Source organism: Hemitrygon akajei, chromosome 9 (genome assembly GCF_048418815.1).
Source record: "Hemitrygon akajei chromosome 9, sHemAka1.3, whole genome shotgun sequence".
Taxonomy (NCBI): Eukaryota; Metazoa; Chordata; class Chondrichthyes; order Myliobatiformes; family Dasyatidae; genus Hemitrygon; species Hemitrygon akajei.
Genome location: NC_133132.1, coordinates 69,075,411 through 69,100,196, shown reverse-complemented (window position 1 = coordinate 69,100,196; position 24,786 = coordinate 69,075,411). Strand labels below are relative to the sequence as shown.

At 39.7% G+C, this 24,786-nt stretch overlaps 1 protein-coding gene across 1 annotated transcript in view; it reads right to left on the bottom strand.

Annotated features, from left to right (window-relative positions):
• Nucleotides 1–24,786, bottom strand: part of LOC140732660 (dynein axonemal heavy chain 6-like) — a 549,473-nt gene that overhangs the window by 488,838 nt on the left and 35,849 nt on the right. Inside the window, 2 exon segments of the mRNA XM_073055353.1 lie at nt 12,306–12,460; nt 16,844–16,989. Of these exon segments, the coding sequence (XP_072911454.1) occupies nt 12,306–12,460; nt 16,844–16,989 (301 nt within the window).

Here is a 24,786-nt window from a genome sequence, read left to right as displayed (position 1 = left end):
ATAAGAATCTAATTTGAAAGTCCATTGGAGGGAGGGGTAAGAGAGTGGAACTAGATGGATCACTCTTACACAGCTGGAGTGGCCTATTTCCATGCTATAACCATTCCATAATATGAAGATTGTTCATCAAGAGGGTGGGAATAGGTAATGGAACATGCAATAAATGACAGGAAACTGAAGTGTAGAGAACAAGAAGGGCTCTGAGATTGCATGTTCAGAAACCCTTAAAGGTAACAGGATACTTGGCTTTACTGATTTAAACCTAAAACATAATTGTATAAATCATTGATAGTCCTCAACTAGAATATTCCATGCAAGAAAAATGTGACAACACCGGAGAGGGTCTGAAAGAAATATACAAGAACATTGCCATGGCTGGAAAATTTGAGCTATAAGAAACTAGATAGCCTTCTGTCATGCCCATGATCTGCTTTAGAATTGTTGCAGGTATGATCACTTGGGCCAGACAGAACCAACATCAGAATATTCTTCACTGAAAACGCCTATCTCTAAGCATCAGAATCTGTTAAGTATCCTGATCGTATGATGTGGTACACCTGGTTCTTAAAAACAAAATTACACTTGCACATTCCATGGGAAGGATTGTTTCCTTTAGAACAAAAGAAACTCAGGAGATATTTAATAGAAGTGAATAAAATTATGAAAGTCATACACAGAATTTTTGGGAGGGCGATCTTATCCCAAGGGGGGAGGGGTGTGTGTGTGTGTGTCCTGCAAAGTGGGAGAGGGTGAAAGCTCTATCACAGCACTTTCAATGCTATTATAATCTGCATTATTAATATAAGACCAAGACTGCTTTCATTTATGAAATGTGTGTTAATTGTCCTTGGGAAAATCGTGCTGAAGCATTTTCTTGAACTGCAGCAGTGCTTCTAGTGAGGGCACTGTTGGGTAGTGAATTTCAAGGAAGTCATTGATGAAGCAGCTAAAGATTATTGTGCCAGAGTGCAGCATGAAGAACTCCTGGGACAGGTATATTTGAACTCCAACAACCACAAATATCTATCGCTGTACAAGGTATGACTCCGATCAACAGCGTTTTCCCTATGATTCCCACTGAGTTCATGGGAAGACCAAATACCTTCAACTTGACATTCAGAATTTAATGCTTCTCTACCTGTTTAGGTCAAAGTTGTCACAAGACCTAAAGGCCAATGGTTGAACTGAAGAGGTTTCTGGTGATTGACACTTGATAGCAGTATTGATTAAGAAACAGATGAATGGAAGTTGATTAATGGAATGGTAATTGAGCAAACTGGTTTTGATCCGCTTTTGTGGGATGAATATACCTGGCCAATTTCCCACTTCGTTGCAGCCCTACTGGGAAGATGCCTTTGTCCACATCCAGCCTCCTGTTTAAAATGGTGCAGCCATGGGCACACTAGAAGCAGCTCATATCAACTGAGCCAATCTTTCTAGAAATTAATACCTGGAAGATGGGAATCACTACAAGGTCAGCATTTAATGCCACTCTTTTGAGAAGGGGTGGAAAGCTGCTTTTCTGAGTGTCTGTAATCTAGGTATTCTTGGATAGGTCACTCCATGGTTTTTATCAGAAACAATGATGGCACAATGAAATGTTTCCAAATCAGGTTACTATCCAATTTGGAAGGAAGTATATAATTTGCAACATGGAAATGGGCACTTTGATTTATCATATTTATGCCAAAAAAAATTTCACCTACACCAATCCCATTTGCATGAATTAGGTCCATATCCTATGTTTTGCACTTTCAAGTGCCTATCTTCTAAAGGTAGTGATTGTATCTCATTCCACCACTTCCTATGACAATAAGTTTCACATAGCAACCATTTTGTATGTAACTAAACTTTCTGCTACATCTACTTTACACCACTTTTATGTTAAACCTATGCCCTCTCACTTTTGATACCCTGACCATGGGGAAATTATTCTGACCATCTATCCTATCTATGTCTCTCATAATTTTCCATACCTCTATCAGACCTTTTTAACTCCAGGGAAAGCGTACATTGTCTATCTAATATCTCTCCATAACTCCAATCCAGGCAAATTTCTGAATGTCCTCTCACTCTCTCCAGCACAACTATATATTGTGTCCAGAACTGCACACAATACTCCAAGTGTAATCTAACCAGTGTTTTGTAAAGTTGCAACATAACATCCCGACTTCTATATTCTGTGCCCTGAACTATGAAGGCAAGTATGCCATATGCCTTCTTCACCAATTTCAGGGAACGTGAACTTGAACCCCAATATTGTTTAGTGCCCTGTTATTTACAGTGTATGGCCTATTTCTATTCAATTTTCCAAAGTACATCACCTTGCACATGTTGGCATTAAGTTTCATCTGTCAACATTCTGCCCTGATTTCAGTCTAATCTATATCCTGTTGTAGCCTTGGACAACTTTCCTCTATCCACAATATGTATCATCTGCAAACATACTAATTTCTTGTCAAGGATCTCGGTGGTATCCCTAAAGATATACAGGAACAGGGGAAAGCTAGAAAATAATATTACAGTCATTAACTGTTGGCTTTGGTTACTCTCCTGTAACATTGAAATCTTTATAGAACATGGAAATCCACAGTGCACATTACAGACCCTGCAGCCCAAAATGTTGTGCCAACCATGTAACCTATCCTAGGAACTGCCTAGAATTACGCTACCACATAGCCCTCTGTTTTTCTAAGTTCCATGTACCTATCTAAGAGTCTCTTAAAAGACTTTATTGTATCCACTTCCAACACTGTCGCCGGCAGTGCATTCCACATACCCACCACTCTCTAACTGAAAAACTTACCCCTGACATTCCCACTGTGCCTACTTCCAAACACCTTAAAACCGCTTTGTGTTAGCGGTTTCAGCCCTGGAAAAAAGCCTCTGGCTACCCACACAATCAATGCCCCTCATCATCTTATACACCTCTATCAGGTCACCTCTTATCCTTCGTCGCTCCAAGGAGAAAAGGCCTAGTTCACTCAACCTATTCTCATAAGGCATGCTCTCCAATCTAGGCAAGATCCTTGTAAGTTTCCTCTGCACTCTTTCTATAGTATCCACATCCTTCCTGTAGTGAGGTGACCAAAACTGAACACAGTACTCCAAGTGTGGTCTGACCAAGGTCTTGTATAGCTGTTAAATTACCTCATGGCTCTTGAACGCAATCCCACAGTTGATGAATGCCAACACACCATATGTCTTCACAACAACATTGTCAACCTATGCAGCTGCTTCGAGGGTCCTATGGACATAGATCCCAAGATCTCTCTGATCCTCCACACTGCCAAGAGTCTTACCATTAATACTATATTCTGTCTTCAAATTTGACCTAACAAAATGAACCACTTCACAGTTATCTGGGTTGAACTCTATCTGCCACTTCTTTGCCCAGTTCTGCATCCTATCGATGTCCCACTATAACCTCTGACAAACAACCGACAAACCTCCAGACTATCCATAACACCCCCAACCCTTTGTGTCATCAGCAAACTTACTAACCCACCCTTCTACTTTTTCATCCAGGTCATTTTCTAAAAATTACAAAGAGGAGGGGTCCTTGTGGAACACACTGGTCACCGACCTTCATGCAGAATACAAATCCTCTACAACCACCTTTCACCTTCTATAGGCGAGCTAATTCTGGATCCACAAAGCAAGGTCTCCTTGGATCCCATGCCTCCTTACTTTCTGAATGAAATCTCAGCAAGTATGAGAAATAGTTAATCACATAATTTAGTGGAGAAAGTGGAAGCAGTAAAATACATAAAAAACAGACAACAAATGACCAGAAAATGACAAGTACCTTTTTGGATGACCTTTAAAAAGAAAATCTTGCTTCAATTACCAATTCTAAATCAGGTGATTAATGTGACAGTATGATTAAGATGACTTGTGATATTTTGTTCAGAAAAAAGACAAACTCAAGCCAGTCAAAGGCACTAATTACTCCACATTCAAGAAGAAATTAGGTTTACAAAGCTCAAGCACATTCTAACAATTAGAGGTTCTTGCAGTAACTTGGCTATCATTGATTAAGGATTTGGCCTCCTTAAGTATTTTTATCTTATGTTCCATTTTTTAAATCCCATTGCAGTAGTTACACACAACTTCCTGATCCAGGATTGAGGCAACTGCCTCAAGGCAACATCCATCATCAAAGATCCCCACCATCCAGGCTATGTCACCTTTTTGCTGCTATCATCAGCAGGAGGTATAGGAGTCTGAAGTTCCCCACCACCAGATTCAAGAGCATCTACTTCCCTTCGATCATTTAGTTATTGAATGATTACCAGAAAACCCTAATCACTACAGTTTAGTGATTATTTATTTAGTGACCATTTAAAACTAAAATGGACTTTGTTTCTTTTTCTTCTAATTGTCTTCTTTCTTGTAAAACTTGTGTATAATTCATGTCTAGGCAGGGAATTGGATCATGGACGCCCAGTGCCTGTGAGTCTGAGAGTCTGGGTCCAAGGACTAGAGGCCCAGAGATGGCCTGTCCTGGTGTTGAAGGCCTGTGTGTGGGGAAAAGGAAGTTGAAAAGGGGTTTGTTTGCTATTGCTGTTATCTTGTTTTGTTTTGTTATTATTGTTGCTCTTTGTGTTGTTTTGCTGAACATTGTGGGCATACTATGTTGGCACCTAAATGTAAGGCAGATTTTATGGGCTGTCCCCAGTGTGGTGATATCACGTGTCAGAACATGATTGGACAGAGTTCAGAGCATGCGCAGAAATGAAAGAATGATCTAGAAACATGACAGTGTTAAACATGGTTGCTGTTTGCTGTTGTAAATAAAAGTTCTAGTTATTTTTTTCCAGAATATGGTTTGTTCTTAGTAACCCACGGTACGTATAAAGAACACAACATAGTGTCAGAAGTCGGTCTGGAAGAATAATACGTTCGCTAAACATGGGAGAAATGAAAATAATCAAACAAAAGAGTGCAAACTTTTTTAGTGTTTGCTAAAAATGGAAGTTTTGCAACCCTTATCGACGCTTCAGCTGACTGGAAACATTGCTGAAAACTAGAGAGGATTTAAACAGCGATTTGAAATTTATCGGTGATTAGAGCAGAAAATAAATCAGAAAAAACGAGAGCAGCAATCCTACTCCACGTAATAGGGGATGATGCAATTGACGTATATAACCATTTTGCTCTTGAGAATGGAGATAATTTGAATCCAAAAGTGATAATCGACAAGTTTGAAGCATTTTGTATACCAAAGCGCAATGTGACGTATGAACAGTACAAATTCTTTACATGCAAGCAGAAAGCTGGTCAAACGATAAATCAATTTGTTACAGAATTGAGAATCCACAGTAAAACATGTGAGTTTGCAGAGCTGATGCACTCTCTCAGAACTGTTTGCGGCATTCTGGATAATGCTCTGAGAGAAAGACTCTTAAGAGAATCAGATGTAAATTTGAAAAAAGCTTTGATTCACTGCAAAGCTTCGGAAACCGTAAAGTCACAGGCTAAAGAGCTTTTTATTGAGAACTGTAGATTACACACTGTGAAAAACCATGAACATTTTAGAAAAAATAATGAAGCGGCAACGAAACCGACAGAGAGCAAGACATCATCTGAAAGAAATAAAACTTTGCGATGACTGTGGGCAGCAACATCGACCTAAAATGTGTACAGCGTATGAATAAATGTGCAATCATTGCAGTAAGAGTAATAATTTTTCACACTGTTGCAGAAGTAGAAAGGAAATAAAACACGTAAATGCAGTGCTTGAAAATGAACTTGAGGAATTTTATATGGATGTGCTTTGTGAAAACAAACAATGTATGAATGACTGGATTTTGCCATTGCAAGTGAACCAAAACATATTACTGTTTAAACTGGATACTGGAACACAAGTAAATGTTCTAGCAGAATCTGCATTTACTGCATTAAAACCAAGACCGAAGTTACATAGGACAAATATAAAAGTGACTGGGTATTCAAGTGCAGACATTCCAGTTAAAGGAACATGTGGCAAAAGTATCACATAAAAATAGTGTGTGGTCGTGCTAAAAAATGTACAGTCAATACTTGGTTTATCTGCCTGTGAGAGACTGAATTTGGTGAAAAGAGTCTTAGTCCTGGACAGTGACAGAGTCAGAATACAGTGACTTGATGAAAGAGCGAGAGAGAACAGAATTTGATTCCAATGCGGCAAAAGTAAAAGAAGTCAAAAAGAAAAATCACAGACCCTTCCCTTTGTTACCAGCATCTGACAGAGCATTGCCACCAAAACCGAACTTGCCGATACAGTACAATACTGATCTAAAGCCAAAGAGTAACAAGAATCAGGATCCAATTGAAGAAGTGAAAGCACAAGTGAAGGAATTGAGAAGTTTTATTGAAATGATGACATCTCAGCATAAAAAAGAGATTACACAGTTAATGAATGAATTGCGATTTCTTCTTAACACTGCTCCTTCTTCTGTTTGGACCATGTATGATCTGGGTTGTACTTCTTCAAGTACTGTAGCTTTCTGTGTCCATGTCTTCATTTTGTCTTGCATCCTTACTTCATCTCCTTGTCCTTCAGACAAATGTCTCCTTAGATCAGTCAACTCGCATTCCACTACTTCCTTACACTATCCCCTCTTTGAGTGTTCTTGCTTTAGACGGGGATGAAACTGAATCTCATATTCTCTCAATGTCTCTTTCATTATCACTTGTATTGAAGCAACCTCCTCCTGCCATTGCTTTTTCACATCATCAATTGCCTCCTGTGTGGTCGTCTCAGATGCTGCAGCTACTGCTTTTATATTCTCCATGTCAGTATTAGCCTCCATGAGCTGGACCTGCAGTCGAGCTACATCACCTTCTGCCAACTGTAACACAACATTCTGTCACTTCAGCTCTGCTTTCAGTTGATGACATAATGCAAAGGTACTTTTCTACATGGATGTACTACGGGTTGCACTGTGTTGTCAATTTTAATCATGTGCTCTCCTGGAAGTCAACCCCCAGTGAGACTGATAGAGACATGCTAAATTATGCATTTGTTTTAATTAATGTTGCTAATTGTTTCCTTTTTAAGGAAAGGAAGATGTGGTGATATCACATGGCAGAACGTAATTGGACAGAGTTCGGAACATGCGCAGAAATGAAAGAATGATCTAGAAGCGTGGCAGTGTTAAACGTGGTTGCCATTTAATGTTGTAAATAAAAGTTCTAGTTATGTTCTTCCAGAATATGGTTTGTTCTTAGTAACCCATGGTATGTATAAAGAACACAGCACCCAGCACATCATTGGGTGTGTTAGTTATAAACACAAATGATGCATTTCATTGCACATTTCAATATACATGTGATAAATTAATCTGAATTAGCATCTGTTCTTTTTGTGAATGCTGCTTACATGATGCTATGTACTGTGATGCTACTACAAGCATGTTTTTCATTGCATCTATGCATACATGAATGTGTACATATGACAGTAAACTTGACTTTGATCTGGAATTTGGCCCGTAACTCTGAACATTACTTGCTGATATTGAAAGAACAGATCCATCCAAATTTCCCAGTCACTGGGTCAACATATTTTCACTGCCACCACTCCTACACCTGACCCTGACCACATCCTTCTCATTCTGTACAGAGAAAGTTGGTCTGGGGCTCACACATTCACTAAAGAGGTAATTGAAACTTTGGTGATTTTTTTTCAAAGGTCATCCAATAAGGTACTTGTTATTTTATGGTCATTTGTTGTCTTGGTTTCATGTATTTTATTACTTCCATTTACTCCACTAAATTACGTGATTAACCATTTCTCCACTGATCTCTTAGTAAAATATCACTTCAGTGTTACAGGAGAGTGAAGCAAGTCAACAGTTAATGACTGTAATATTATTTTCTAGTTTGCCACTGTTCTGTATATCATTAGGGACCATGCTTGTTTATGGATACCTGCACTGCCGTTTTCAAGAAATTTTTGATATGCACACCAAGTTGTCTCTGTTCCTCAATACTTTCTAGGACCTTATCATTCATGTAGTATGTCCTAGCCTCATTATTACTCCCAAAATGCATCACATATTTATGTAAGAACTATTACACAGTTTTACTGCTCTTATTGGGAAAACTTTATGGTTTCCCAATCTACATCTATCCCACCCCTCCAAGTCTCAGGAAAGGATATTACATACTCATTGAAAACATGTTAGACTTTTCAATTACTTTCACAAAGTGCTGAATCTCATTTGACTTTCTGACAATAATAGGAACAGTGAATAGATTTGCCATTCAAGCCATTTTCTGCCTAGGTGTAGGCATTTTTGTATGAGCTGATGACATTTCACAGAATCCCAAAATCAAACCTGGATTCTGAAGTGGTTATGCAAGTGTGGAAATCAGATCTAAAATCTGAAAGTCTGGAAGTGTATAGCATTAATATTTTAGGCAGAAATGGATTTGCAATTGCCACGGTGAAGGGTCATTTGATGTATCACCTCTCAACTAGGGGTTTTCACACATTTTATATTAACTGTAATACAGCATCTGCTCATTCCTACATTTGCAAAGTATTTTATAGCTATTCACTCTCTGAACTGTATTAAAAGAGGTTTTCTGTTCAGTAGCCAACATCTTGTGGCTGGACAGCATTTGTCAATTCCATCCCCACCTGAAACACACACAGCTCCTAGAATTACGGTACAGTAATTGTTGCAGACTTACCTCCCAAACCCATAACCTCCACCTCCAAGAAAGGCAAATGAAGCAGGTGCATTGGACTACCACAATTTTCATGCTCCCCTCCAAGTCACAAAATTGTTCCTTCATCACTGCTTTGTCTGAATAATGGTTCCCCTACTGAGGAAGCATTTTTACAGCACAGATATATGGGCAACAGACCAAGAAAGAGATTTGTCTGTAGAAATGTTGGTTATCTCACAGTGAATATCAGGTTGGCTGCATGGGAGAAAATACTTAAATGGCCATGGAATAGATGGCATGTGGTGAATGTTTGACTGATTTCAGGAAACCATCTGCTCTGACGTCTTAGCTTTTTATCTTTAGACAAAGGCACAGCATCTATAAAGAACATTTTTACATCTCTGATTGAATTCCTAAAAAAAATCAAACATTCACAAGTAAATGTCAGCCAATTCTTTGTCAAGCAAACATTTTAAGAAGTTGTATTAACTGTTAGTTTTAGACTCCATATTAGAAAAATCTTCCCTAACAATTTCAGGTTATTTGAATCATATAATTATTCTCACTCCTTTTGGGAAAGATCTCCTGAAGCACAAATGGGGAAACAGGCACCCAGCATAGTGGCGGTGGTGTATTACCATTACCAAATTCGGCACATACCACATAAAAGTCTTATCTTACCCTTGGCTCTATAGTTCAATGCCATCAATTCACAGAATGTAAAACAGACAACCATCTTTTAATTACAGCGTTAGATTACTAGCCTGACCTACTAAGCAATCCCAGCAACTTCTGTTTTTATATCAGATTACCAGAGTTTAACTTGAGAGCAATGATCACAGAGGAAGCTGTGAGGATGTTGCCTCAATCTAGAGAAGCTACAATGAAGGAATATGGTCCGTGATAAGTGGCTGGCCATTTAGAACTGAGAACAAAAGATATCCCTTACTTAAAGGATTGTAAATCTTTTGATTTTTATAGTCATAAACCTTTAGCTGCTCAGCAGCTGGATATATTTAAGGCAGAAGCTGATATTTTTTCAGATTCTAAGGGGATCAGCAAATATAAGAATTGGATGGAGGAGTGCACTCAAAGAAAGGAAGGCACTATTATCTTACTCTCATGGTCTCATAATATTATGAGAAATATTTTTTTATTATGAGGTTGATAGACTCTTGATTGGACAGGGCATGAAGAGGGAGAAGGCAGGAGATCGGGGCTGAGAGGAAAAATGGATCAGCCATGATGAAATGGGTGGAGCCTAAAGACCTAATTCTGCTCCTGTATCTTATGGTCTTATGATCCAAAAAACTATTCTACATAGAGAGTGAGGCAGCCAGATAAATATAAGTAGGATTTTTTTTTATCCACTCCGTATGCAGTCCAGCTCTGCTGGGAAGCAAAGTCAATACAGTACACACAAAATGCTGGAGAAACTCAGAAGGCCAAGCAAAAAGTAAACAGTCGATGATTCAGGCCAAGACCCTTCAACAGGACTCCACATTATAGGATCTTCTTTAGCACAGTTGACTGATCACGTTGTATAAGAAGCTCGCATCACAGAAGTAATTCCAGCAATGCAAAGTCCTAATGATAGTATGGAGATGATTCTCTGTTTTGCCATATTTGTTGAACTGAAGAGCATTGGAGTTAAGTACAAAACAGCTAAAACCAATGACTAATAAAATCACACTTACTATTTCTATTCCTTGCATTAATTATGGTGATCTAAATGTTTAACATTGAAAATCAGAACAACTATTGGAAATCTGAAATAATAACAGAAAGCATTGATAAACCTCAGTGGACCAGACAGTATTTGTGGAAAAGAAATAAGCAAATGTTTCAGGTCTGCAACTCTTCTTCAGTTCTGATTTTATCCTGCATTTACTGTTTGCATTGCTTAAAAGATATACAGACACAATGCAGCCTAATGAGACCTAACGCTCTTTATCTAAGGAGGGTCATATCTGCAGGACTGTACCTAACTGTGGTGCAGATTCATGAGATTGATGCTAGGGATATGAGTGTTTTCTTAGGAAGACAGAAAGAGGAAGTGATGTAAATTTATGAAAAATGTTGCCAGGGTTGATGAATTATGAAGTATCTCTCTAGGCTGGTGTTATTATTTGGAAAAGAAGCGGATGAAAGGAGTTTTAATTAAAGTGTATAAAAGTGAGATGAGATTATGGGGTATCAGCAAGATGGGTCTAACTAATTTTGCAATGAAGCCAAAATATAGGGGCCATAGATTTAAAAGTAATTGGATGAGAAGGGAATTGAGGAATAGGTTTTTCACTCAATCAGTAAGGGAGGATTGGAGCTCACTGTATGAAAGAATAGAGGAGGTAGAAACTCACAATGCACGTAAAACATATTGGAAGACTAAATGAAGATCCATAACCTGCATGGCTAAAGATTAATAACTGAAAAGTGAGACTAATCTACTGTAGATCCTATTTTTGACAAGCATGGACATGATTGGCTGAGGGACATCTTTCTGTATCGTACATTTCAATGATAAATTGGTTTATTATTGTCACATGTACTAACCACATTGGAAAAACTTGACCTGTATGCAGTTCATGCAGATCATTTCATTACAACAGTGCATTGAGGTAATTTAAGGTAAAACAGTAATAGAATGCAGAATAAAATGTTACAGTTACAGAGAATGCAGATAGACAATAATGGGGTAGATTGTGAGGTCAAGAGTCCATCATATTGTACAAGGGACCATTCAATGGTCTTTTAACAACAGGTTAGAAGCTAAGGTGGTATGTGCTTTCAGGCTTTTGTATCTTCTGCCAAATGGCGGGGGGGGGGGGGAGGGGAAGAAGAAAAAATATCCAGGGTGGGTAGGGTCTTTGATTATGTTGGCTGCTTTAGTGAGGTAGCTAGCTTGTAGAGGAGAGGCTGATTTCCAAGATGTGCTGATCTGTGTCTACAACTCTCTGCAGTTTCTTGTGTAAGATTCCCCCAGGTTGATGGGTCACTGTCTTGGGGTAAAGACTCAACTATTTGGAATTGCCTATGTATCCTGTAAGACTTGCATTATGAACAAGGAGTGGCCTTAACCTCCATTCAGGTTCTATTAAAATCAAAGTTTAGCTGAGGAACTGGACCTGATCCTGGAAGATACTACAAACTCCTGATAAAAACATTTATTCCCCTCACTTGTGAAGTTGGAGGAAGCATCGGATTACACAGTGTTTACAGCAGCACTGAAACAGGCTATTTAGCCCCAAAACTCTATACTCTTCATTCCACCCCATCAGCATATCCTGCTAGTAGCAGCTATGCCTACTACAACAGAGGGGGTGGCAGTGACCTTTATCTGCCATTTATGGCAGAGTCTGTGACCATCTCTAGGAGTTCTTCTCCAGGTTTGTTTAAGGTAGGGTATTCCCAGAAATTTTGGATGTACTAAGAGCAAAGTCAATTCAACAGAAATGAGCAGTGATCCTATATAGGAAATCAACTCAGAGCAATTTGGATCAGTAGTTTCTCTCTATATCAGGAAAGGACAAAATGCAGAAACATGATTCATTTGCCCCCTTTTCAGTAAATACCCTTGAAAAAATTAATTATAATTCAACACAAATATGGACCACTGCAGCTCTGGACAGATTGGAACAGCCTACCTTTGTCATCAAGGGACTGCTCCTGATATTCCTGCACTTCAGGGTGAGGAAGAAACTTAGGCTCCAGGCTCAATTCTGTTTCAGAAACAGGGTTCAGTTCTTGCTCTGTCTGTTTGGAAGGATGCCCTTCCTGTCTTTCCTCCAGTGACCTGAGACTGGGTGAAAAAAAAGCAAATTAAAAACATTACCAAGGGATTATTCCATGAACAATCCTTATCTAAATATCTCAGAGTAACTAACTTCTTTGATCAGAAATGCTAGCTTACTGTGTTTATAGTACCAAGTATATAACTGATACAGATCATCAGACTTGTGTACTTAAGTATTGCTTCAAAAATACAATTCAAAGGAGAAAAATTATTTTTAATGGAGCCATAAAGAGAAACAGCACTGAACAGACCTTTCGTACCACTTAGTTCATGATGACCATCAACCACCCATTCGTATTAATCATAGATTACTCCCATTTTTAAAAAAAACTTTCCCTAATTCTCATCAGTTCAGCCCATATTCTATCATACTTCCTCAATCAAGAAACAATTTGCAGTGATCAATTCATCTAACAAGCTGGACATCTTTGGGTTGATGGAGAAAACCTACACACAGTCATGGGGAGAACCTGCAGACTTCACACAGGCAACAATGGACGACAGAATATAACCTGAGTCTTTGGTGCTGTGAGGTAGTGGCTCTACTAGCTACACTACTGTGCTAGCAGACATACAAATGGCCAAATCAACTCAAGAGCTCCATATCCAAATTACACACAAACATAAGTGGATAGATTGGGAGCTGGAACAAAAACTGGAGACACTGTAATACTGAAAGGCAAGGAGCAGAAGTGGCTCATGATAGAATCATGTTAAAATGGTAAAGGCTATGGAGAATGGAGCACTAAATATAGAGGCTGTTGGGATGGATAGTGACTCAAGGTTAAAGACTGAAAGCAGTTGTAGAGGAGATGAAGTTCAAAGTGCTGTCAACCATGGTAGAGGAAACCCATGTTTAAGGAAGCTATCTACAGAGCACTGGTGTGGAACATCTTATAATCAAAACAGATATAGCAGATGCAGAAATGTTAGGAGAATGGAATAAAATCCTTTCAGGAAGCAGAATAGGAAGAGGTGCAATATAAACAGAAAATGCTGGAAACACTGCTTCAGGCTGAATCTGCAGACAAGAAAGCATTTTGGGTCTAAGAGGCTGTGGGCCACACTCTCTAGGTCAGGCTGAATTGATGCAGAAAATCTAACCCACTATCACAGATGAATAGTCTCCATCAGAAATGGTCTGTACTGGATACAAAGAGAGACATTCAGTGACCCGCAGCTGGAGAATTTGATATTAGGTTCAAAAGGCTCAGGACTCATAGCACCAGGTTCAGGAACAGTTTTTAACCCCTCAAACCAGTGGGGATAATTTCACTTACCTTCACTTGACCCTTCACTGAACTGTTCCCACAACGTATGGACTCACTTCCAAGAACTCTGCATCTCATGTTCTTGATATTTTTTTGCTTATTTATTTATTATTATTATTTCTTTCTTTTTCTATTTGCAGTTTATTGTCTCTTACACACTGGTTCTCCACCCTGTTGGGTGCAGCCTTTCATTGATTCGTGGGTTGCTGCGAGGGCACAGGCCGGGGTCGCCTGGGCGAGGGTGCAGGATGTTGAAAGACCCGAGACACCTGGTGACCCCAGGTAACATCACTGATGATGTGCCCTAGCTCAGCATCATGCAGGTGTTTCTGTAAGAATGATTATTGGATTTATTGAGTATGCCCATAAGAAAATGAATCTCAGGGTTGTATATAGTGACGTACATGTACTTTGATAAAAAAATTACTGTGAACTTTGAACTTTGAAGGTTGCAATGTGCTTGGATGGAAGATGAGGTGACGTTCCTCAAGCTTACATTGAAGCATTCCACAGATAGGTCAGAGTGGGAATAACAGGTAATGGGAAGTTCAAGAATATCCTTGAGTAACCAGGAACTAGTAATCTGTGTAAGATACCAGACTAGTATTTTAGAAGGCTGAACTAACAATCCAGAAAGTCAAGCTGAAACTTAAAGGGTATCAGTCACAGAGATGGTGACAATAAAACAATTGCTACAACAAATTGCTGCAAAACAAACCATCTGATGCTCAATACCCTTCAAAAAAGAAATCTGCCAAAGTCTAGTATCTGTTCATCTAAGGACCCACAGCAATGTGGTGGCAATGGGAGAGGGGCATGACTTGGATGGTGGAGATCTGTTAAAGTGTTGGCACTACATTGTAGGCTGAAGGGTCTGCACAGTGCTGTTGTATTCTGTTCTAATATATTTGATTCTTAACTGCTCTCTGAAATGACACAGCTAATCATTCAGCTTTATCACTTTGGCTAGAATTGAACAGAAAACAGAGGAACAAATGACCAATGGTGTGCTGCAGAATGGATGCTAGGGCCACAGTTGTTCTTAGCTGAAAAGATCTGGCAATTTTAAACTGAGCATCCATGAGCCATTCGATCATCAACAACCACAGAAATGTACGTAGCCATTACCTACAACCTTTTGGCCTGGTATATTCCTCATTCTACCAACAATGTCCTGCCAAGGAATCAACCCTGTCTCAGTGAGCAATGTGGAAGAGCACACTGGGAACAGCAATAGGATTATCTAAAAATTAGCTAGTGAAGGTGGAACACAGGACTTATTTTACTTTGACTTTAAAGAGCAAAAATAGCATAGAATAAACAATAGATCCCTCAACCTACAGATTGAGCCAGCCAATCTATTTATGAATGAAGCCAGACAATTAAACTGCCACCATCCTCAATGTTGACTGACAAACACATTGTGCCAGCGTGCCAGTATTGACGAACATATGCTTTGTTATTAATGGATGGCATACACTGTACCAGTGAGCCTAACACACACTTTTTGTCATGATGACTGACACTCACACACTTTGCCAGTGATGAATGGCACACACACTGTGCCTGCAATGGTTGAAATATAACCACCAATGATGACAGGCACTTACTTGCTGTGTCCCCAAAACAAGGCTGGAGGAAACCCAGAAATCTTGCTCCAAAAATGGAGCAGATGATTACCAGACTTGTGGAGAAGACCAAAATTAATAGCACATGGACATAAGAGTCTGCAGTAAAATTTTATTAAATACTCATATTCATATACAGATCTTTATCCAGAGAAATTGCAACTCCTATCAATTGACAGGAAACTAGATAAACACATGACAGAGAAAACATATTCTACTCTCTTTGCACTCACAACTACGTGGCCAGATTCTGCTCTAACTCCATCTAGTAGTTAACAAGTACGAACAAGCTGGATGAACTCAGCAGGTTGGGCAGCATCTGTTGAGATGAACGGTCAATGTTTTGAATCGAGACCCTTCATACGTTGACTGCTCATTTCAACGGATGCTGCCCGACCTACTGAGTTCATCCAGCTTGTCTGTGTGTGTTGATTTGACCACAGCATCTGCAGTATACTTTGTGTCCATCTAGTAGTTTGCAGGTGATCCCACTGTATTGGGTCAGATCTCCTATAATGATGAGTCAGAGTACAGGAAAGAAGGAAGGAAGACTAGTGGCATGGTGTCATGACAAAAACCTTTCCCTAATGTCAGCAAAAGAAAAGAGCTGGTCACTGATTCAGAAACAGAGTGGTGTAGTTTCTCATGTTTAGATTAGATTATGTAGATTAGCTTTATTTGTCACATGTACATCGAAACGTTCAATGAATTGTGTTGTTTGCATCAAATCAAATCAGCGCTGATTGTGCTGGGCATCCAGCAAGTGTAACCACGCTTCCAACGTCAACATAGCCAATTCACTAATCCTAACTGTATGTATGTCTTTGGAATGTGGGAGGAAACCAGAGCATCTGGAGGAAACCCAAGTAGTGACAGAGAGAATGTATAAACACCACACTGACAGTGGCCGGAATTGAACCCCAATCTTATAGCCAGCCTTATAATAGCATGACACTACATCATCAGTCAAGACAGTTGAGAGACTGAAGTTCCTAGAATGAACATCACAAATAGCTTGTCCTGGTCCAATCAGTTTGATGCCACAGCCAAGAAAGCTCCCCAGCACCTCTGCTTCCTTAAGGAGGATAAAGAAATTTGGCAACTCATACGAGACATTTTCTCTTGTCCCTCTTCCCATCAGGCAGAAGATACAAGTCTGAAAACAGGTACCACCAGGCTCAAGAACAGCTGTTAAAAGACTATTGAACAGTTTCCTGGTAGAATAAAATGAACTCTTAACTTCACAATCCATCTCCTTATGACCTGGCACTGTAACACTTTATTTGCACTGTTACTGTTTTACCTCACAGTATCTCAGTATGCTGTTGCAATGAATTAATCTGTATGAACAGTTTGCAGGCCAAGTTTTTTCACTGTATCTCCCTCATGAGTCAATGATAAACCAATTTACCTACTTAGAATAATAGATGGAGCATGAGCCCCACCATCAACGTGCTGTATACTCCATGTAAATCAAACCTCAATCTTACCTTTTTGAGTGGAAATATTTTCCTCTCTCCTCCCATTTCATCCACTGTTGTCTCCTGTTTGGTATGTCCCTTCTGTAGATGGATGTTCGGAGAGTGCAGGTGGTATTATCAGGAAGCTGTTGTGAGGGAGTTGCTGGCTGAAAAACCTGAAAGAGAATTTTCAATACATGACAAAATCAGTTATTCACAATTGGCAATAGTGGATAAATTACACAGCAATATAGACTGGCAATCACACAAGAAGACCTGGAATGTGCTTTGTGTCATAGGAAGGAATGATAATTGAATGTTTATAGTAATTATCCATATTCTAATTATCACTGCTGTGTGATACAGCCACACTAAGGCATCAGAAACAACAGAGCTGAAAGTCAGAACAGGTGCCAAAGAGAGCGTGCCCAGCAAACTACAGTGAAGCAAAACTTAACTAGTGTACATATAACTCATACTGATCCAAAGATAACATTGACCGCCATAACAGTTAATCCTCTTTAGCAAATTATCTAAGAAGAAAAGACAGATACTATAGATGAAAAGCTTGAGCATGTAGATATTAAGGAAGACGATGTGCAGGAGTTTTTGGAAAGCATCAAGCTGGATAAGTCACCAGGACAGAAGAGATGTACCCCAGGCTACTGTGGGAGGTGAGGGAGGAGATTGCTGAGCCTCTGGCGATGATCTTTGCATCATCAATGGGGCGGTGGAGGTTCCGGAGGATTGGAGGGTTGCAGATGTTGCTCTATTATTCAGGAAAGGGAGTAGAAATAGCACAGGAAATTATAAACTTACTTCAGTGGTTGGTAAGTTGATGGAGTAGATCCTGAGAGGCAAGATTTATGAACATCTGGAGAGGCATAATATGATTAGTAATAGTCAGCATGACCTTGTGAAAGGCAGGTCATGTCTTACGAGCCTGATTGAATTTTTTGAGGATATGGCTAAACACATTGATGACGGTACAGCAGTAGATGTAGTGTATATGGATTTCAGCAAGGCATTTGACAAGGTACCCTATGCAAGGCTTATTGAGAAAGTAAGGAGGCATAGGATCCAAGGGGATGTTGCTTTGTGGATCCAGAACTGGCTTGCCCACAGAAGGCAAAGAATGGTTGTAGATGGGTCATATTCTGCATGGAGGTTGGTCACCAGTGCTGTGACTCAGGGATCTGTTCTGCGACCCCTAGTCTTCGTGATTTTTATAAATGACCTGGATGAAGAAGTGGAGGGATGGGTTAGTAAATTTGCTGATGACACAAAGGTTGGAGGTGTTGTGGATGGTGTGGAGGGCTGTCAGAGGTTACAGCGAGACATTGATAGGGTGCAAAACTTGGCTGAGAAGTGGCAGATGGAGTTTAACCCAAGTAAGTGTAAGATGGTTCAATTTGGCAGGTCAAATATGATTACAGAATATAGTATTGATGGTAAGACTCATGGGGGTGTGGAGGATCAGAGGGATCTTGGGGTCCAAGTACATAGGACACTCAAAGCTGCTGCAGAGGTTGACTCTGTGGTTAAGAAAGCATACGGTGCATTGGCCTTCATCAATCGTGGGACTGAGTTTAGGAACCGAGAGGTAATGTTGCAGCTATATAGAACCCTGGTCAGATGCCACTTGGAGTACTATGCTCAGTTCTGGTCACCTCACTACAGGAAGGATGTGGAAACTATAGAAAGGGTGCAGAGAAGATTTACAAGGATGTTGCCTGAATTGGAAGGCATGCCTTATGAGAATAGGTTGAGTGAAGTCGACCTTTTCTCCTTGGAGTGACGGAGGATGAGAGGTGACCTGATAGAGGTGTATAAGATGATGAGAGGCATTGATCATGTGGATGTCAGAGGCTTTTTCCCAAGGCTGGAATAGCTGGCATGAGAGGGTACAGTTTTAAGATGCTTGGAAGTAGGTACAGAGATGTCAAAGGTAAGTTTTTTACACAGAGAGTGGTGAATGTGTGGAATGGGCTGCCGGCGATGGTGGTGGAGGTGGATACGATAGGGTCTTTTAAGAGACTCCTGGCCAGGTACATGGAGCTCAGAAAAATAGAGGGCTATGGGTAACCCTAGGTAATTTCTATGGTAAGGACATGTTCGCACAGCTTTGTGGGCCAAAGGGCCTGTATTGTGCTGTAGGTTTTCTCACTGCTACAATCAGGAAGAAGGTACAGGAGCCTCAGGACTGTGTATGCCCACAAGAAAACAAATCTCAGGGTTGTATATGGTGACATATATGTACTTTGATAATAAATTTACTTTTAACTTTGACCTTTTACTTTGAACCTTCAAGAGTCAGATATTAGGTACGTTAATAAGATGGCCCACACATTTGAGTGGATTGGACAATATTGGAACTTTAATGTTGCCTGGAAGGGTATGCCAAATTGATTTGCTAACTCTGTTGATATATTTAGAGGATTTTGAGGAGAAAATGCTGGTAACATTTCTCCAGTCTTTGAGGTTCCAGCTGAAGGTAGTCTGTTTCTCTGAATCATACAGGAGGGTGGAAATTAGTATGTGCAGTAGACCATGAGGTTGATAATAAGTTTGAGTTCTTGATGTCAAAACATTCCTCAAATGGCTAAAGACAGTGCTGCTGAGGATGGTGGTGGACTTTGCCTTCAATGGCTTTGCTGAGAAGTGAGTCCTGAGCTATGTACAGTGACCTACACTTCTAATAGGCAAGTTGGTGAACGACCTCTGTCCAAAATGGTTAATGCAGTTTAACTCTGTTTTACTATTCAGTAAACAGAGTAAAACTATTTGGATGTCAAACTCCAAGTGTGCAGGTGAACAAGTGTTGTCTGTATATTATAGCTAGGTGATAGTTGGATTGAGCTTGGTTTCAGAGCTGAGGTTGAACAGTTTCCCACCTACGGATGAGCTGAATTCATGTAGAGAGCTTGTTGTAGATGAAAATTATGGATAATGGAACCAGTAGCCTAGGCAATGCTCTGCGGAGGGATTTAAATGACAGATGGAGAGAAGGAATCTTGATCATTCTGTAAGTCATTCATAGCAATGTGCCTACTGGTTAAAAATTCTGACATTTACAGGGAAGCATTTATAGTCACAAAGTTTTTTTTAATCCTTGCAATTCGTAGAGATGTAAAGTCATAGAGTTGCAAACACAGAAAATGGCCCTTTGGCCCAATGTCTATGCCAACCATTATGTTCATCTATACTAATCCCATTTGCCATACTTTTATATACATTTAAGCATATATCTAAATGCCTCTTAAACATAGTGATTGTATTTAACTGCAATATCTCCTCTGGCAATGAATTTCAGATACCAACACTCTCTGTAAAAAAGTCTTACCTCTCAGCTCCTTAGACATTTTCCCTCTTAAATTCCTACCCATGCACACATACTTGTTGAGGAAGCAATCATTGTCTTGTGTAAATATGGTGATCAGTTTTTAAACCATTTATGTTAAATGGCTATTAGCTGTAGTGATATCTCAGCTGCTGTTTTCATAGAGAACAAGCTTCAAAATGGTCATTGGAAACCTCACCTCCATGAACTCTATCTACACTTGCTGCCTTGGTAAATCCAACATAAATAAAGACTACAGCCACCCCAGACATCTTCTCTTCACCACCGCCGCCCCCCACTCAAACAGAAGATACAAACACTAGAATACACATACTACCAAGCTCAAGGAGAACTTCAATCCTGCTGTTGTAGGAATATTGAATAGTTCCCAATATGATAGAAACGGATTCATGGCCTCACAATCTACCACATTATGACCTTGCACCTTATTGTTTAATTGCACTAAACTTTCTCTGTAATTGTAATACTTTATTTTGCACTTCTATTTTTTTTATCTTGTATTACCTCAATGCACTGTTGTATTGAATTGATCTGTATCAAAACTCTGACAGTCTTTAGCTTTTATGGGTTAAGACACTTCAAATTCTTATTATAAAAATAACTTATTAAATGTGATGGTCTTTGCTTATATCACTTCTTTGGGCAGTGAATTCAAAACTCCTTCCAGTCAATGGGATGAGAACATTATTCTTTACCTTCCCAATATTTCTTCCACTAATTCCTTTAATTTATGTATTTTGCATGATGAGGTCTCTATTGAACTCATGTAGATGTGCTCAATGATGGGGTGGGCTTTACCCGTGAAGGACTGGGCTGTATCCACTAGATTTTGTAGGATTTTCTGTTCGAGGGCATTGGTGCTTCCATAATGCAACCAGTCAATATACTCTCACACAGGTATAGAAATTTGTCAAAGTTTTAGATGTCATGCCGTATCTTCGCAAGCTTCTAAGGAAGTAGAGGTGCTGTCGTGTTTTCTTCATAATCGTAGGACTCATCCTCTGAAATGGTAACACTGAAGAATTTAAAGTTGATGACCCTCACCACCTCTGAACCCCAATGAGGACTGGCTCATGTACATCCAGTTTCCTCCACCTGAAGTCAATAGCTCCTTAGTCTTGCTGACATTGAGTGAGAGATTGTTATTGTGTCACCACTCTGCCAGATTTTCAATCTCCCTCCTACATACTGATTCATCACCACCTTTGATTCAGCCAGCAACAGTGGTATTGTCAGTAAACTTAAATATGGCATTGGAGTTGTGCATAGCCTCACAGTCATAAGTATAAAGCTTATAGAGCAGGGGGTTAAGTACACAGCTTTATGCTGCACCTGTGCTGATGGAGATTGTGGAGAAAATGTTGCCAACCTTTACTGACTGGGGTCTGCAAGTGAGGAAATCAAGGATCCAATTGCACAAGGAGGTATTGAGGCTAAGATCATGAAGCTAATTGATAAGGTTTGAAGGGATGATAGTATTAAATGCTGAGCTATAGTCAATGAAGAACATTCTGATGTATGCACCTTTGATGTCCAAATGTTCCAGGGTTGAGTGAAGAGCCAATGAAATGGCATCTGCTGTGGACCTGTTGTGCCAGTAGGCAAATTGGGGTGGATCCAAGTCACTTCTCAGGCAGGAGTTGATATGTTGCATCATCGACATCTCAAAACACTTCATCACAGTGATGTAAGTGCTACTGCATGATAGTCATTGAGACAGATTACCGCATTCTTCTTCGGCACTAGTATAATTGAAGTCTGCTTGAAGCAGGTGGAAACCTCAGACTGCCAAAACAAGAAGCTAAAGAAATCAGTGAACAGCTAGTTGATCATCACAGGTCTTTGACTGGTACCCCATCTGGGCCGGATGCTTTCCTTGGGTTCACCCTCCTGAAGGGTGCTCTCACATCAGCCTCAGAGACTGAAATCACAGTGTCATAAGTGGCTGTGGGGGTTCATGAAGGTTCCTCCATGTTTTGATGGTCAAAGTGAGCACAGAAGACATTGAGCTCATCTGGAAGCAAAGCCTTGTTGTCACCTATGTTGTTTGGTTTCACTTTGAAAGAGGTAATAGTATTCAAGCTCTGCCACAGCTGTCAAACATCCTTTAGTGATTCAAGTTTGGTCTGAAATTGCCACTTCACATGTGAAATGGCTTTCCAGAGAGCACACCTGTACCTCTTGTATCTTACTTGGTCGCCAGACCTGAATGTCACTGATTTAGCCCTCAGCAGATTGCAGATCTCGTGGTTCATCCAAGGCTTCTGGTTGGGGAAGACTATGAATGATTTTGTGGGGACACACTCATCTACAATTGTTTTCTAAAGTTCGTGACAACCGTGGTGTGATCATTTAGATCCTCTTAAAGCAATCCAGTAGCTGCTCCTCTGCCTCCTGCAGCCACCTCTTCATTTTCCTTATCTCTGGAGCTTTGCTCTTTAGCCTCTGCCTGTATGGAGGTAGGAGAAGGTCAGCCAGGTGATCAAATTTTGTGAAATGCAATCTAAGCATAGAACAGTAGGCAGTAGTACAGCAGAGGTCAAGTGTGTTGGGACCCCTGGTGCTGCAGGTTATGTGAAGATGATAACTGGGCAAAGATTTCTTCAAAGACCCTGAAGTCACTGACTATGATTTGAAATGTATCAGGTTAAGCGGTTTATTGTTTGGTGATGGCAGCATTCAAAATCTCGAGTGCCTGATTAACATCTGCTTTTGGCAGTATGTAAACTGCTTTCAGAATCACAGAGGAGAACTTACTTATTAAGTAAAATGGTCAGCACTTAATCATTAGGAATTCAACCCTGAGCTCCAATATATCAAGTCAACAAACAAACCTTTATCACTAAATATGAAGAGTAGCAGGATAAAAAAAAAGCCAGGCTAGTAAATCTAAGTCAGTGGTTGGGAAATTATTAGAAAAAGAAATGAGGGATAGAATTAATTTACACTTGGAAAGGCTGGGATTAATAAGATATTCAACTTGGCTTATTAGATGGAGATCCTTTCCGGCCAAGTTCAAAAATTTTGAAGAGAAAACAATTGGGCATTTATAGTCTGCATGGGCTTTAAGAACTTTAACAAGGTCCGGTATAGATGACTAGTGCAAGTAATTTGAAGCCTTGAGCCAAGGCAATTGGTAAAATGGATCCAAAAATGATTTGGTAATAGGAAGCAGAAGGTAACATTAAAGATTGTTTCTGTGGTTGAAAACTGGTATCGGCGGCATAGTACAGTGATCAGTACTGACTCCCTTGCTATTTGTTACATACATTAACAATTTTGATAAGAATTTGGGGTATAGTTAGTAAGTTTATAGACACAAAAATTGCTACTATGAGGAGGTTAATCATGAATTATATAGCATGATACTGAATCTTTTGGTTAGAGGAGCACAGCGATGGCAAATGAAATTTAATTCTGATGTAATGCATTATAATGGTAGGAAATACACAATGAACGGTAGGATCCTAGGGAACACTGAGGAACTAGAGAAACTTGGTGTACATGTCCAAGAATCCTTAAAGATAGCAGCAGAGGTTGATTTGGTGGTGGGGAGTAATGAAAACAGGTGAGAAGCTGCCCTTCATTAGCCAGGACATAGAGTTTAAGGACAGGAAGGTTATGGTCAACTTTGTACAACATTAGTTAGGTTGCAGCTGGAGTACTATCCAGTTCTGGTTGCCACATTACTGGGAAAATGTGGTTGCACTCTAGAGGGTACAGAGAATATTCACAAGTATGGACAATCTGAGTATGTGGGCATTTGGGCGATATGTGAGTTTTTGTGCAAGGTAGGGGGTTTTCTTTGTTTCGTGACTGTCTGGAAAAGACAAATCTTAGAGTTGCAACTGCATATATACTTGGATAATAAAACAAACCTTTGAATCTTTGAACATTCTTGAACCTTTGAATAGGTTGCAATTGAGCCTTTTGGTTATAAGAAGAGACTGGTTAGGCCAGATTTATTTTGCCTAGATCAGAGAATTTTGAGAGGGGACTGAATAGAGATACTGTATACAAAATTATCAGGACATTGATAGTGAAAGGAGTAAAAAGAGAGCATCGTTTTAGGGTAAGCAGTAAGAGGAGATCGCAGGATGATTTTTTTTTCACCCAAAGTATTGGTAGGGTAGTGATAGCAAGTAACCTCACAGCACTTAAAAAGTAACTGGGTGCAGAGAGTATAGAGAGCCTCTGACCAAGTTGGAACTGGTAAATTGGTATTTGACAGTTAACGTGGATAGGGTGGACTGATTGGGTTCATTTTCATCCAATAAATCTATGACTCTAAGTTACCAGGGCTGAGAAAATGTTTCAATGCTATTCTCAAAGCTCTGGGAAACACCTTACAAGCAAAGAAATAGATAGATTGGTTAGGGAGAAATTTTAGGCAAGAGAAGCCAGGAAGTCACCAGTTATGAAGCAATTGAATTGAGGAAGTCAGGATTTGTTAACCAAAGTATCAGAGGTTATAGGGTTGGGAAATATTATAAAAGTGAGAATCTGAAAGAGTCTGAAAAATTTTAAATTGTAGCAAATATAGGGAGTTGAGTGGGAACAGATGAACAGGACTTGCATGAGTGAGGACACAGGCCTCAGCTTTATGATGAAT